Source organism: Suillus subalutaceus (genome assembly GCF_016647625.1).
Source record: "Suillus subalutaceus strain FC151 chromosome Unknown DFJ58scaffold_91, whole genome shotgun sequence".
Lineage (NCBI taxonomy): Eukaryota > Fungi > Basidiomycota > Agaricomycetes > Boletales > Suillaceae > Suillus > Suillus subalutaceus.
Genome location: NW_024540340.1, coordinates 118,617 through 133,147, shown reverse-complemented (window position 1 = coordinate 133,147; position 14,531 = coordinate 118,617). Strand labels below are relative to the sequence as shown.

The 14,531-nt window shown below is 48.1% G+C and overlaps 6 protein-coding genes across 6 annotated transcripts; 4 read left to right on the top strand and 2 right to left on the bottom strand.

Annotated features, from left to right (window-relative positions):
- Positions 1 to 121: 121 nt before the first annotated feature.
- Positions 122 to 2,542, top strand: DFJ58DRAFT_799513 (NADP-dependent oxidoreductase domain-containing protein). The gene is made up of 13 exons (XM_041390751.1): positions 122 to 541; positions 596 to 636; positions 693 to 778; positions 829 to 939; positions 985 to 1,070; positions 1,126 to 1,178; positions 1,229 to 1,283; positions 1,341 to 1,395; positions 1,445 to 1,480; positions 1,534 to 1,606; positions 1,657 to 1,795; positions 1,852 to 2,045; positions 2,102 to 2,542. Exons 1-13 carry the CDS (start codon positions 436 to 438, stop codon positions 2,144 to 2,146), a joined length of 1,080 nt encoding a protein of 359 aa, XP_041241361.1. The 5' UTR covers positions 122 to 435; the 3' UTR covers positions 2,147 to 2,542.
- A 297-nt stretch (positions 2,543 to 2,839) lies between these two features.
- DFJ58DRAFT_843538 (NADP-dependent oxidoreductase domain-containing protein) lies at positions 2,840 to 4,455 on the top strand (the record flags this gene model as incomplete). Its single annotated transcript, XM_041392989.1, has 11 exons — positions 2,840 to 2,933; positions 2,992 to 3,032; positions 3,098 to 3,183; positions 3,236 to 3,346; positions 3,397 to 3,482; positions 3,536 to 3,588; positions 3,637 to 3,691; positions 3,743 to 3,797; positions 3,849 to 3,957; positions 4,017 to 4,349; positions 4,411 to 4,455. 11 exons carry the CDS (start codon positions 2,840 to 2,842, stop codon positions 4,453 to 4,455), a joined length of 1,068 nt encoding a protein of 355 aa, XP_041241360.1.
- A 257-nt stretch (positions 4,456 to 4,712) lies between these two features.
- Positions 4,713 to 5,222, bottom strand: DFJ58DRAFT_843537 (uncharacterized protein; the record flags this gene model as incomplete). The annotated part of the gene is made up of 3 exons (XM_041392988.1): positions 4,713 to 4,945; positions 5,044 to 5,091; positions 5,183 to 5,222. 3 exons carry the CDS (start codon positions 5,220 to 5,222, stop codon positions 4,713 to 4,715), a joined length of 321 nt encoding a protein of 106 aa, XP_041241359.1.
- Positions 5,223 to 6,359: 1,137 nt separating this feature from the next.
- DFJ58DRAFT_499641 (uncharacterized protein) lies at positions 6,360 to 9,847 on the top strand. The gene is made up of 15 exons (XM_041380703.1): positions 6,360 to 6,569; positions 6,620 to 6,710; positions 6,759 to 6,916; positions 6,971 to 7,043; positions 7,089 to 7,133; positions 7,191 to 7,241; positions 7,300 to 7,334; positions 7,394 to 7,682; positions 7,737 to 8,074; positions 8,126 to 8,229; positions 8,291 to 8,315; positions 8,363 to 8,451; positions 8,499 to 8,515; positions 8,571 to 9,691; positions 9,741 to 9,847. Exons 1-14 carry the CDS (start codon positions 6,552 to 6,554, stop codon positions 9,428 to 9,430), a joined length of 2,193 nt encoding a protein of 730 aa, XP_041241358.1. The 5' UTR covers positions 6,360 to 6,551; the 3' UTR covers positions 9,431 to 9,691; positions 9,741 to 9,847.
- DFJ58DRAFT_730598 (uncharacterized protein) lies at positions 9,468 to 12,945 on the top strand (the record flags this gene model as incomplete). Its single annotated transcript, XM_041385919.1, has 15 exons — positions 9,468 to 9,691; positions 9,741 to 9,967; positions 10,022 to 10,245; positions 10,306 to 10,498; positions 10,555 to 10,873; positions 10,922 to 11,175; positions 11,228 to 11,609; positions 11,662 to 11,777; positions 11,826 to 11,885; positions 11,941 to 12,096; positions 12,147 to 12,302; positions 12,352 to 12,393; positions 12,439 to 12,630; positions 12,685 to 12,727; positions 12,786 to 12,945. 15 exons carry the CDS (start codon positions 9,468 to 9,470, stop codon positions 12,943 to 12,945), a joined length of 2,748 nt encoding a protein of 915 aa, XP_041241357.1.
- Positions 12,946 to 13,307: 362 nt separating this feature from the next.
- DFJ58DRAFT_799481 (uncharacterized protein) lies at positions 13,308 to 14,391 on the bottom strand. Its single transcript, XM_041390750.1, has 2 exons — positions 14,070 to 14,391; positions 13,308 to 14,006 (listed from the first exon to the last, which is right to left on the bottom strand). The coding sequence occupies exon 2, from the start codon at positions 13,990 to 13,992 to the stop codon at positions 13,630 to 13,632; it is 363 nt and encodes a 120-aa protein (XP_041241356.1). The 5' UTR covers positions 13,993 to 14,006; positions 14,070 to 14,391; the 3' UTR covers positions 13,308 to 13,629.
- Between the last annotated feature and the right edge of the window lie 140 nt (positions 14,392 to 14,531).

Sequence of the window (14,531 nt, the reverse complement as noted above, 5' to 3'; positions counted from 1 at the left end):
ACAGGCATCCACATTCGTTCACATGCGTAAAAATGCGAAGAGCATGGCGTAGACAAGCCGCTCGGTCAGTGACTTCGCCCACCCAAAAACCTGGTATTTATCCGATAATCTTACGAAGACCGCATGTTACCTTACTAACCCGCCTAGGGGCGGCCATGTTCTCACCATCGCTCACCATAGCCTGAGATTTATGACACGATCAAATGCTTGCAGGTCATCTGACGCTTGAATTCAACATGTCTCGACACCAACCTGGTAATCTTCTCTCGGGAACGATTGGGGGCATAGATGATCGATGATTGGCCGGAATTCAAGTACGGTGGTGACAGCGGCCCGCAGCAGCAATGATTGAATTCTTTAAATAATGTCACGCACTCAAGCTTCAAGGCTAATTCCTCTTGCTCAACTCTTATTTTCAACGTCTCTCACACAACAATGGCTTCTGGATCTGATGTCAAGGTCGAATTCGACCCCAAGAACATGCCTTTCCGCAGGCTCGGCCCTAGTGGCCTCCGAGTCCCTGTCTTCTCCCTTGGTGGATGTATGTTTCGTGTACTATTTCGTGTTTGACGGCGCTAAATTGGAACTTACCTAGGGCTTACTCTTGGTGGAACCGTGATCGGTGACCCAGTGAAGGTGAGCATGAACTCCTTAGTCTTCAAAATGTCTCAGTATCCGACCTCCACCAAAAGGATATAATGAAAATCGCATTCGACAATGGTGTTAACATGTTCGATACCGCAGAGGCTTACGCAAAAGGCAAGTCCGAGGTGGAAATGTAAGGTTCTTCGACACTTTGGCGAGCACCAAAGCTGACTGTGAGGGAAGGGGTCGTGTAATTAAGGAGCTCGGCCTCCGCCGGACAGATCTTATCATCACTACCAAACTATTCTGGGGTCTGCGCACTGGTCCTAATGATGGAGGTCTCTCGAGGAAACAGTGAGTTGTTCACGATTGCACTTCAAAGTGCTGACCTAGTTGCAGTATTATTGAAGGAACTAAGGAGTGTCTCGAGCGTCTTGGTCTTGACTACGTCGATGTTATATTTGCGCACCGCCCAGATGTCTCGGGTATGATTAGTTATGCATGCCGAACGGACCAAATCAGCTCAACACAATTGTTTAGTCCCCATGGAAGAGATAGTGCGTGCATTCAACTGGGTGATTGAGAAGGGCTGGGTATGTCGCCTGAGTAGGAGAATAACAACGAAGTACTCACGGCATTCTAGGCATTCTACTGGGCAACGTCAGAATGGTCTGCATACGATATTGAGGAGGCGCAGCGTGAGCTCTTTTTTGTGTTAGGGAGTTATGAACACTGCTGATGAGTGATTGTTGTAGACATCGCGACAAAGCTTGGACTCCATGGACCTATCGCCGAGCAATGTCAACACAAGTAGGTATCCTCCATTTTTGTGATTGTGAATTGCTGAATCCTTGATCAGCATGTTCCATCGTGAACGCCCTGAGAAGGAGTACCGGTGGGTCACTATCGTCTTCGTTGTGATCAGTGGCTGAGACAAATTTACCACAGCCCTTTGTACAAGAAATACCAGCTGGGCACCACAGTGTTCTCCGCTCTTGCTAGTGGTCTTCTTACTGGGAAGGTGTGTTACTTCCAACAAGCCAAACAATCATTTTCTCATCTCGAATGCAGTACAACGGCGGTATTCCAGAGGGGACCCGTTTCTCGACGCACTCCAACTTTTTCAAGGGCACAGTGGACAGTTTGCAAAAGGAGGAGGGTCTCACAAAGATCCGCAAGGTCAACGAGTTGAGCGTACTCGCAGAACAAGGTATTTTCTTCCTCTCTTGTCGCACACGATTGCTTAAGATGACACGCACCTGATAGAGCTTGGTTGCACCATCACGCACCTGGCACTTGCGTGGGTCGCAAAGAACCCGAACACAAGCACTGTCATCCTCGGAGCCTCGAAGCCTGAGCAAGTCCTTGATAACTTGAAGGCTCTCGACGTCATTCCCAAACTCACACCTGAGATAATGGACAAGATTGAAGCGATTCTGGAAAATCAGCCGGCTGCCCCGGTAAGTGCTTGCCTTTGATGAGTAAACTTCACCAAGCTAAAACTTTAGGGTTGTAGCCAACTTTTGGCCGCCCGGCACTGGATATCAACGGCCGTCTGTGAAAAGAAAGAATTGATGGAATCCACCTCGTGGTCAGAAAATAAATTCCCATTGTCAATAGTGTCGAGGTGTTATACAAGTGCCGTGACTGACCCATGTGAATATCAAAATTTCGTCCTGCCATGAGGTGGGGTAAAACGGAGCCCCGCTGTTCGACAGATGTCTTATGACCTTCCGAGAGGAGTCAAGTACTCATGACATCGTGATGAAGGTATTGCCAGTGACTGAAGCATGAGTAAGAACTCACACATATCAGCTGTACATGGTCTACCAGCAAGACTCGGCTTGAATTGTTCTTGATTCCAGTTGTCATGTTGCACGTCGGAAACCTTCGCTCTGTACTTGAAATGGGGGCTGAGCGCTGAGGAGGTACGAGAGATAAAGAAAGTTGATGTTGAACAAACGCCGGCGGAAAATTTATGTAACTTCTGTGTAAATAACACCCCTATCATTAGGTTTTGATCCGAACCGGACCAAATCTGGCGGAAACGCTTCCAAAAATTGCGTGATTGAAACTCAGCTAGGATATCCAAGTATAGTTCAATCATCGTTCCGGTCCGCGGAACAACACAACAAAGCTTAGAAATGCACTAGCTTTCACATACATATATAACTTGAGTTGAAGCCATGGTAAAGTCCCATCGTGCTTGCAAGTTGCAATAACCACCTTACCGCATACCATCACCGCATTAGCCATGACTGTTTTGACAGAGTTCGACCCCAAGAACATGCCCTTCCGCCGTCTGGGCCCCAGCGGCCTACGGGTCCCGGTGTTCTCACTTGGTGGATGTGAGCAGCTTGTTAATCGTGACAGTGTTATTACTATGGTGCTGAGAATACCTTGTAGGGCTGACGCTGGGAGGAACCGTTGTTGGTGACCCTGTCAAGGTAAGGGAACCTAGATCTTGAGGTTTGCACGCGAACGGGGAGCCTCAACTCGTTCTCACAATCAGGAAATTATCAAAGTCGCCTTCGAGAATGGTATCAACATGTTCGACACCGCTGAGGGCTACGCAAAGGGTCATTCGGAAGTTGAAATGTGCGTGTTCAAGGAAGCCTCGTCGAATGAGTCTAACCTGGTTTCTGGACAGGGGTCGCGTTATTAGAGAACTCGGCTACCGTCGCTCTGATTTGGTCATCACCACAAAATTGTTCTTTGGTACCCGCACTGGTCCGAATGACACTGGTCTCTCCAGAAAACAGTGCGTGCGGATAAAACCTAAATCAGGACATAAACTTATCGTCGGCCTAGTATCATTGAAGGTACCCAGGAGTCACTGGACCGTCTTGGCCTCGACTATGTTGATGTCCTCTTCGCACATCGACCTGATTATACCAGTATGTTTTTAAGTTGTGAACACAAACATAGATATCGAAGACATCGTTTGCAGCGCCGATGGAGGAGGTCGTCCGCGCTTTCAACCATGTCATTGAGAAGGGCTGGGTGAGTCTCGAGTCTCATGTTTCTTGGTCGTGCTCAAGGTCTTTGCAGGCATTCTACTGGGCCACATCAGAATGGTCTGCCAGGGACATTGAGGAGGCTTACCGTGCGTTTCAACTGTTTCTCGAATGACCTGACTCTAATACGCGCTGTACAGACGTCGCTGAGAAGCTCAACCTGATCCCTCCTATTGCTGAGCAGTGCCAGCACCAGTGAGTTGACAAAGACATTGCGCGAGATCCATCATCCTGATGGGTATCTAGCATGCTTCACCGTGAACGCCCCGAAAAAGAATACGCACCTGTCTATAAGAAATATTCCATCGGAACCACCGTTTGGTCAGCACTGGCTAGCGGCCTCCTCACCGGGAAGGTAATCAACATTCCCAAGATAGATTGCAGATACAACTGCTAATGATTCGTGATCTCCAGTACAACAATGGTGTCCCAGCAGATTCGCGGTTCGCTGCCCACTCCGATTTCTTCAAGGACACTCTGAAGAGCCTCAACGAGGAGGAGGGTCTCTCCAAGATTCGCAAAGTCCAAGCGCTCACCACGCTCGCTGAGACAGAGTTAGGCTGTAGCGTCACACACTTGGCGTTGGCATGGGTTGCAAAGAACCCGAACACAAGCACCGTCATCCTCGGCGCCTCTAAGCCTGAGCAGGTGGTCGATAACTTGAAGGCACTGGACGTTATTCCCAAACTAACGCCTGAGATCCTAGACAAAATTGAGGCGATCCTCCAAAATAAACCTGCACCAACTGTAAGTGATGGTGTTGGAACTTTGATCGAATTGAGGATACTGATCATCACTGCCCTGTCAGCCTACCTTTGGCAGGCCATCACTTGATGCCTATGGTCGACTATGAGGTCGATGATTCTTCCGTTGGTTCGTTGATTTCGTGGCACGAAGGATTGACAGCCAGACAGTGAAGCTATATAATAGATGAATACACCTAGAACTTTATGAGATTCTGAGACGCATAAACATCAGAGCAAAACAAACAACTCTGAGAGAGGATTAAGTATTGAGGGCTGGTTGGTGAGATCCGGTGAGAAACTACAATATAACGATGCTGGCAAAGAAGAACAGAGGCCAAGACATCCTGGTTTCCAGGTGATTCAGTTAGTCCGAGTCTGCACCTGCCGCTTCAAAGTCATTGTCTAGTGGCATCAATGCACCTTCTTCCAGAGAAGGTCGACTGATGCAGAATTTTGCCAAAGAGACGGTTATGCATCGCCTTATACTGACAGTGATTGGATACAGCCACCAGGCGGTGCGTATGTCCCACACCACCCATATCACGAAGAGCATCACCAGGCCAACTGCACAGCCGACCAGGACACGCGTTAGACAATCTGAGTATTGAAGGAGAAAGCAAGAACGAAGAAGATAATGCCGGTACAGCAACGGCATCAGATAGGTGAGCAACTAAAGTCAGGTTCAGTAGACGTACCCCCGCAGGAGGAATGCGTAAGGCTGCTGTAGATGACGGCCAGCACGTCTGTTCCAAACATAGAATGTGTCATTCTTGTGTCATAAAAATAATCTAAACCAGTGTGAGATCGATTCCCCAGCAGCATCAGTCAACTTACGGCATCCTCTGCATAGTGGCCGCACCCGGGCCACAGCCATGGCCTTCGCTCATCCATAATCTCGATAGTGAGTTCCGTGTATTCAGGTAGGTCTATGTCTAGGACGCCTTCTGGGTGGGTAGAAGGTTCCCAGCCGAGAGGGCAGAGTGTTGCACCAAAGCCCAAATATCGGTTTTAATATGAACATGCAAGAACAAGACATTCACTTGGAGAACTTTTTTGTTCCAGGTTGAATCGTGTAAGAAGAACGAGAGCTTTGTCTGCGAATTCACCAATATGAGCGATATGGTTGATTGGCGGACTGTTCAGACTTACACTCGAATTTTACGGTTGTATCTCATGGCTCAAGATACAGGAATAGGGATGAGGTCGCGGAGTATTCTGTCCAGAGGTCGTTCACGAGATTCGATTCTCACCCGAGGCGTTTGAACAAGCAGAGTGCTCCCAATGTCGGCATCAAATGGCCCATACTTCGAGTGTAAGTGCAATGACAGTGAAGTCTGGCTTGCAATCATATAACTGGCCAGCTAGTGGGTCAAGCCCCTCCGGTTGAGGTTCCGTTAAAGTAGTAGCTACTGAATGTGTTTTGTGTACCATCGCCCGGCGTTGGTCACAATGCGCGATCCCATTCCGAAAGGCAAGAGATTGATTCGAGTCGGAACCTCCAGGATGACTAGACAGTGTAGAGACAACACTTTGAGGGACCTGCAGTTTCGAAAGTCGGAGGCTGGGTAGCGGATGGGCTCCATTTCTTGGGAAAATGCTGACCTGCCAACGTCTCCCTTACATCCCTTGATCCATCCTGGTATGTAGAATTGTCACTCCAGCGAATCGTACCAATAAGGCCTCGAGCTGCCTCGAGGCTCCAACCTGGACCAAAAACGTCCTATCACAACGAATAATCAAAGATGCATATATCTTATGCCAACTGTTAATAGCTGTTATTACTAATCGGAGAATTCTGACGAACCAATTGCAAGATCCTCTGCAATATCATGGGATAAATTGAAGGAACGACTGGTCTGCGTGGTACCAAGACCCTCAACTTGGGGCTGTGACAATACTGCATCTCATTTTTGCTGGACACAAAGGTCGGAGCGGGGAGGAGATCGGCTTCCGTTTACGCGGTTGCTGCAAGTTCTGAAAGAAACATTGTTGGGCGTCTAAAGTACTGCCACATGTCGATGCGGCTGTGATTCCGCTTTAATCAAACGTTATGCGAGCAGACGCCTGTTTGCTTTCACATTCACAGCAAATACCACAGCTTTAAATACCACAGCATCTTTCGTATCCGTATACCCTTTCAACGACAGGACTGAGGACACCAGCAAAGCAAAAATTTCAATACCTGACTTTGGCCACCGGCGCAATGGCGAGCCTGAGCAAGGTGGGTGGTTAATGTTACCAAATTAGGCGCTCGCACTAAGAGGTGTACAGACTGCGACTACTAGAACGCCGAGGAGAGTAGAAGTAAACCAGCGTGCACTGGTCGATAAAGTGCTCGCTCGATATCCAGAAGAGTTTACAGGTTCGTCGAACCACTATTGGTTAGCGTGGTCGACTAAAAAGCGCCCAGTATTCCGAGAACTATTACAGAATGCTGACGATGCTAGAGCCACGAAGGTCCTTATAGAGTTTCAGACGAAGGACTATGTTACACATTCTGCGGGAGCAAACGGCAAGACAAATGGAATCAATGGCACCACCGATATCCCGGACTTGCTCACAACGAAGGTGAGCTCGGGGTGGTGATACCTTCGGAATTACCAATGCTCAGCATCCCAACAGTTGTTCAAATGGGTTGTTCGCAACAATGGTGATTATTTCGAAGACAAGGACTGGGGACGACTGACGAAGATTGGTATGATGGTTTTATTACCAAATAATCCGCGCTGACTTTTACCAGCGGATGGCAACCCGGACGAACAGAAGATCGGAGCATTTGGCGTTGGTTCGTATAGTCATGTATCGCCGTCAATTAGCCTCCTCATGGAGTTATTCTTTTTAGGGTTCTACAGTGTCTTCGGTATTACCGACAGCCCGCTGGTCTTGTCTGGAGGTAAGCGCCAGGCCCTTTCCTCGATTAGATCCACCATGTTAATCGGTACATCTGATAGGAAAAAGTCTGTCGATATTCTTTCAGGGCGATCAGGTATGCTATGAAGCTCCATAAGCTTAGTACAAGCTCGCAATACTCACATATCTCCCCAGCTATATACATTGGACGATGCTTGTTCCCAGAGCGAATGGACTTCCATCGAAATGGTGCTGAAAGAAGATATGCAAGTTCCGGTCCCGAAGCCATTCGACTTGGCCCGGTTCTTGGCAGCTACCATGACATTCATGTCAAGTGTGGAAAACGCCCATGTTTCCTTCGACAACAAAGTCTTCATGAAGATCGTCAAGTCAAGACAAGTACCCAGTCCGATTCGTGTTCCCAAAGATATGATACCGAGGAGCAAGGAGGACACGATGCATATCAAGGGACTTTCGGTAGTTAGTGCGTTGCACGTTGTATTTTTGGCCCGTGAAGCATACTGATTTGCCCTGACAGCCCAAGGAATTACTGTTGAACTCACGGACTGGGCACGCGCCGCCGGAACGAAGATAACATCTGCACATCGCTCTGGCAATGAAAATCTATCGAAGGATCCTGTGAAACGCAAAAGTTTTTGGGATGGCTCAAAGCGTGAAGCCCCCAAAGTCGCCAAAGTCACCAAAGCTGTGTCTCGAGCGTCTACTTATGACCACCCGCCCTGGTTGACCTACAGTGCCAAATATGCTGTATATTCGGCTCAAGTTACAACTAGTCCTAGCAAGGACCTTCATAAGGGCTTAAGAGCAATGACGAAGAAGGATCCTCCTTCCCACTTTGATTTTGAGATGGTCTACGTGAGCCTTCCAGCGATCTCGTTCTTTACTTTGTGCTCATCATGAATACAGTTCTCCAAAGAGGAGCAGGATGCAAGAACAGCAGAGGAGAAAAGCGATCCAGACACGGGAAGCATATTCAAGGGGCCGCAAGGTCTGTTTCCCCAACTAGACGGGTATGCTACTTGTTTTTTTTTTTGTTTCTGTGCACATTGTCATATTGTCATCATGTTTTAGGGAATATATGTCTCGGATCTTCATCGTAGGCCCTACATTGTGTTCAATAAAAAACGTGCTGATGAGTCGTAGGGTCAAAGTACAGCGCAAACGACTGGTATTAGTGGGCACATGTCTGGCCGGTTTATTCCCACTGTCGAACGAGGATCCATCGATCTAACGTGGGTACACTTTTTTTTGCACGTAAAGTTATCTCACGATTGTTCAGAAACGGCCATATCGCAAGTTCGTCCCAGCCTCTCGGTCTGTTTTCTTTGAGGTGTACTGACAATTCACACAGAATGGAATCAGGAACTCCTGTATGTAGGTGGGTTCCTTGCGAGGCTCGTATATGAACAGGAGATCCGCAAGGTCCAGGATGCTTGGCCTACGGTCAACGGTGTTGTTGTCCCGACTGCTGACGCTCGAGCGTCAGCTTCAAGAGAGAAGGCCTCGTATGCCATGCGCTACTTCACGTTCCAACCATCCACTCCGGATGCCAAAGTGTCAAGAATCTTGCAAGATGCATTTTTCGACTGTTTCGACTATTACTCCAACGTTCATTTCCCCATCTTGACGAATTCTGGTATTCGTTACACCAAGGACGTTCGGGAGATTCACGCTGACTTCTCCTCCTTCATGAAAATGGTGCCTACACAACTTCCGACATCACCTGGCGACCCACCTAGTTTAGTTGACATTCTCCCTGAGAAGTATGGTGTCCGGACGTACACGTTTTCGGACGTGGTGAAAGAACTACAAGGAAGGATTTTGCAAGAAGAAGAAATGATCGGTTGTCTGCGGTGGTGGGTCAACTTCATAAGTTCGCTTGAAGCTGATGAAGAAAGGGAAACAACCCTCACGTTCCTCTCCAATCTGACGGACAATGCCAAGTCGCGAATTGGGAATTCTACGCGTGTTATAGAACTTCACAATATCACCAAGTTTGTCGATGCCAGTGTGTGGCTCCCTTGGCTTCAGTCGGACGATGCTCTTCCTCCAGACACCATCCCGTTTTCGTTTACCAGGGCTCTCGACCGACGACATATTTCCCCATCTCTTTTGTGGCAGCCAATGACACTCGTGGACTGGCTGAGTCATTTAATAAGCCCTCAGATAGACGCGGCTCATGACATCCGCAAAAAACTCTATATATTCTAACCGTGTCTTGGCGGTTCTGGGGAACATCTGGCCTATGATGTCCAGTGACATGAAATCCGAGGCAAAGGATCTCATGCAGGACGTCCCATGGATCGCAACGAATCTGGGATTCCGGACCCCTGGTGGAGCGTATTTTCCAGAAGCAGACGTCTTCCGTGATTTGCCTGTTGTCTCTGTCAACCTGTTCGATCCACAGATTCTCACTGTACTCGGCGAGTTTGGGGTCAAGCGGCATCTTAACTTTGAAGAGTTGTTTGCCAAGTGCGTTAAATTTCAAGGCCTTGATTTAACATTACTGATCACTTTCCAGGGCGGACAAATTGAGCACGTGGTCGGCGATGGAGATGATCAGATATCTTAGCACTGACCCAGACGCCATGGAGAGGCTGGAGGATATCAGGAAATACGCTGTATTCCCTTGTGATAAAGGCGGGAAATACTGCATCACTGACTTGTACCTTCCACATGGGGAGATACGTCCGCTGGGCCTACCAATTCTCAATTGGTCACGCAGGATCGATAAAGATTCCGAGGATGGTACTTTGTTTCCTTCACAATAATTTCTCTCGCTTTCAGCTGACTCTACTCCAGAGCAACTTTTGACCGATATGGGATTCCTTCGACACCCGCCCTTGGAGAAGCTCATTGAGATTGCTGGAGACCCCGACCCTAAAGTTCAACATGCTGCCTTTGGGTACCTTGCGAGCAAGTTTGATGAACTCTATGATACGGAGTATGATCCTTCGAAATACGACGATATGCCGTTTATACCAGCTATCCGAGACGGTCATGAATGTGTAGGCGCTTACGAGGAGGTGAGGTCTTTTGCTATTTCATCGGGATTTATGGAACTGAAGTGAGAAACTCGCATTAAGGTTTATTCTGATCCATCATGGGCGTTAATGGGGTTCCAAAAAGTCCGTCCTTCTGTCGACAGGAAGGTCGTCGGCCGACTGAGGATGCGGGAAGCGCCATCTGCAAGACAAGTGATCGAGGTTTTCAGGACCAGTCCGCCTAAGGATGTCAACATAGCGATGAAATGGTTCGCCTTTCTTGCAACAAAGCAAGGTTAGATACGCTACTTGACAAACTCTCATTCTCTAAATGGTTCCCTCTTCGTATAGTCCTCTCTCCTGGAGATCTTCAGCAAATCGCCGAGATTCCTATCGTCCCCGTTGAAGAACTCACCTCGCAAGGCCATTCGGATTCCGTCGAATCTCGCCTGGTACCACCTCGGGAGTGCTTTATCGGTGGTAGCCAATACGGAGAAGATCACCTTTACCGGCGACTGTTTACCTTCGTCGACTTTGGTGAACATGCAAACCGGTTTCTAAAAGCTTGCGGTGTCAAAGCCAAGCCAGATTGTTCAGACATAGTCCACATTCTAATAAAGGACCCTAAGGAGTTCCTCAGAAAAGCTGGTGCAGAAGGAGACCCTGAGAAGTGCGTGAACACCCTGCAGAATCATCCTTGTGCTCATCATCAATGCAGATACCTTGTCGAGCTTCGTGGAATTGCGGTTGGGTATGAGGGGCTTTCCGAAGAGGATAAGAAAAGGATGAAGAATGCGCCGATATTCGTCGGCTATCGCACCTCAAAGTCCTCCGATCCAGATCACGCTCCCGTTGTCAGGGACGAGTTCCAACTCGTTCAAGCGTCTAAGATCCTGCTCGCTGACGACATGGAAAACCGCCGGATCTTTGGAGAGTTTGTCTGGTTGGCTCCACAGGATGAGCTGCTCGAAAGTAAGCTAAGCTACTTCTTCTTTGAACGTGGACCCGGTTAACCAAGTCCCAGAGCTGTACGAATCAGTGGGATCTGGGTATTTGAGCGCCCACATTAAATACAACGTGAAACCAACTAGCGAGCAACCTAAGTGGACTCGCTGCGAGGAAGTTCGAAGGGCGATTTTGGAGAAGTTGCCCATCTTTATGCATGAGTTTGATGAGCAACGTCTCAAGCAAGGCTCGGTGCACCGCAAGTGGGATGATAAAACACGCTTTCTCGTGAAAGGATGCAAAGATCTCAGAGTGGATAAGAGACTTGAGTCTAATTACCGCATCTCTGCTGAACGTCAGAGAGAAAGCAATGAATTCTATGTGTCCGCCGAGATCACCACAGAAGAGAACGGTCGTGTTGTGCTATGGCTCAAGAAAACGGAACACCTTGACATGTATGAGTGAGTGCATTCGTGTTTTCTCCGCTTCGATATATCACTGACGGTTCTTTAGCGTCGCTGTCGCACTTTGCCGTCTGCTCTTCAAGACTCACAAGAAGCACGACGTTCTCAGTTTGATGACCATATTGGAGACGGACAAGGAAGTCTTGAGGAAACGAGGCTACGATGGTAAGTGTTAATGACTTTCTTGCAATGTCTTTATCTCACGTGTAGCAGTGGACAGGATTGAGCAAGCTCACGAAGCCGCTAAACTTGAAGACAAGAAAAAGGAAGAAGGTATGCAATAAGTTTCGAATCATCTACCTGGCCTTGTTAATCAATCACTCTCCAGAGCGCGAAAGGGCAGCACGCAATAAGCAGTTAGAGGAGGGCGGCGGAGGGCGGCATGGTGGTGGCAATCCCCGCTTCCGGTCCAAATTCCTTGACTTCTTCAGGTGGCAGTCGGGAGGATCCAAGACCGCCGGCAAAGTTGACGTCAGAGAAATTGGTATGTCTCGTATTGTGCTTCAAGTACACCCGCAAACTCATTCCATGCAGACGACGCGATCAAGGAATTGATGGACCAGTGTGCCAAAGGAAAAGCTACCTCAGAAGAACAGGAGATTCGAAATAGAGAACACAGCGGTGCAGACAGGAAGCGGAAAGACGTCAAATACTGTACTGAGCTAAAGAGCACCGCTCTGGAAATCGTCGGTACGTGAGTCGTTGTTGATAACCACGTCTTAATATGAACGAACTTCAGATGTGGGTGGCGCCGCCGGTTTCATACCCGTTTGGCGACAAAGTAAGTCCCCTCGTTTTTGGCGTCAGCATTAAATAACAGTCGTAGTTACTGCACGGAAGGAAATTCCCGGCGAATTAACGGACTTTGCAAACATAGTCCATGGACTCAACGGAGTATTAGACCTGAGTAATAATGAACACGGCATATTCAATATCTTCTGGCATCCAGAGGATCCTGATTTGATGGGATTCAATCGCCACCGGCTCATTTTCTTGAACCTTGCACACTACACGCAACGTAGGTAAACCTTCATGCTGTTTATCGAAAACTCTGACATGTTATGGTGCACAGACCTAGACTCTGGCATGACGCCCGGTCAGGCATACATTCACTGGTACGTAGATGTAGAGCTTCATCGGCTACAATGTGCTCATACAGCCTTGTCTCAACAGGTACTATATCATCTTGCACGAGATAGCCCACAATAAAACGCCTTTCCACGACGAAAATCACGAGTTGTTGGTCTCGTCACTAAGTGCTCTTTTCCTGCCACGTCTGCACGACGTGGAAGAGGTCCGCGAGTATTTCAATTGCGCAACGGACGGTTCGTAGCGCTTGGTTGCCACGCATAGGACTCCAGGGACATTAGGTGTATTTCTGAGCTGTGTTATTCATGTCGTCTTGCTTATCTATACCCAACCAATCTATACTGCATACAAATCTTGTGTTCTGCGCCTTGTTAATAAGACCAAGTACTTCAAGCCAGAGGAGCAGTCGATCAATCATCTTACTTCCGTTGCGACTTCTGACATGTCGAAAACTAGTAACTGTGCGTGCATGCACAATCAGGCTGGGCAGCAATAGGGCAGTTTTAAGGAATGCATCATTCAACTCGTTCTCGCAGCTCGTGGTTGTGGTGATACACGTATGGAGGCCTTGAATCACAGCTATCGAAGCAAAGTTGTTGTCCTCGGGGATAGGTGAAGCAATGCGATGTTGTGCGAACGATATTGTGGATGGAAATATATCATCGAAAGGTCGTACACAAGTAAAGGTTGCCGCTATCTAAAGCATCAACAATTAATGACGACGTCCGAAAAAGCACGATACCCTGACGGAAGCGGTCCACCACAAGCGATTGAAGCTGCTTATCAGGATACAACTGCCTTGGTATCTGTAACCAAGTCAAGACTGTCGTCCGCTTAACTGTTATCCCAAAAGGCAGTGAAACTGAAAGCTTGCGTTTCAGTATCGCGTATTTATGTAGATTATGGGAACTCTAGTAAGCTAACGTGCTTACAGATGATCCCGCAATAGCAAGGAGGCGCATTGACGTTGTGCAGAGGAACAAATACTATAGTGAGGGTTCATCCGTGTATCGACACCATCTTGTGTGCCGTCAAAAAAACTCTTGGGGCTTTTCATGAGTATCTTCGATGTGTGGTACCGACCCATGTGCAAGCAGCTGATCAGCCTATGGTGACCATGTAGATGGCCACACTTGTTGTCGGTTTGACCAAGGAACAAAATATAAATATCGATAGAAGGTCTCTCTGACGAAAGAGATGTTATGAGTCCCGACAGGAGTATAAGAATTAGCCTGGTCGTTGCAGATGGTGGCAAGCAACTTTCCACAGAATCCACACGCAGAAAAGGCATTACATAAGTAGCGTCTATAAGGTATACATAGCTTCAAGATTGGCTGCGTTTCTTCGAAGTTCCAACATGGCACGCACCTCTGTTTACCGCGGAACAATTCAATAATGAGTCACTAGTTGGGCCGAGGATTTCGAGTTCAAGGCCTCGACGCTCTTTATTATATATCTTCCCAGTTCGTCTATAAAGCGCTGTCTAAGGAGGCTCGAATCGGAGTAGGATTAACACCTTCTGACTTACTACGAGTTTGTCACTGGATGAAGTATTTCACGTGTAGTACTGCTGGATTGCGAGTCAGGCAGGCGGCCCGCTTGCAGCAGTGTTAGTGGCTGTCGGATGATACTTGTAGTACCGTACAGTCCGGCCCACATGTTTAGCGGTGTTGATCATATCATGATATTCAGATCTTCTCTCGAATTCGAGAAGAGAAGTCAATGCAATGCTGCACGCACGCGAGGGACCCTGAACTATTCAAACGATTTCTTCGTGACCGTCTGTGGCGTAGCATTCTCAGGCTAGACTTTCGGCCCAGCATGAGGCGA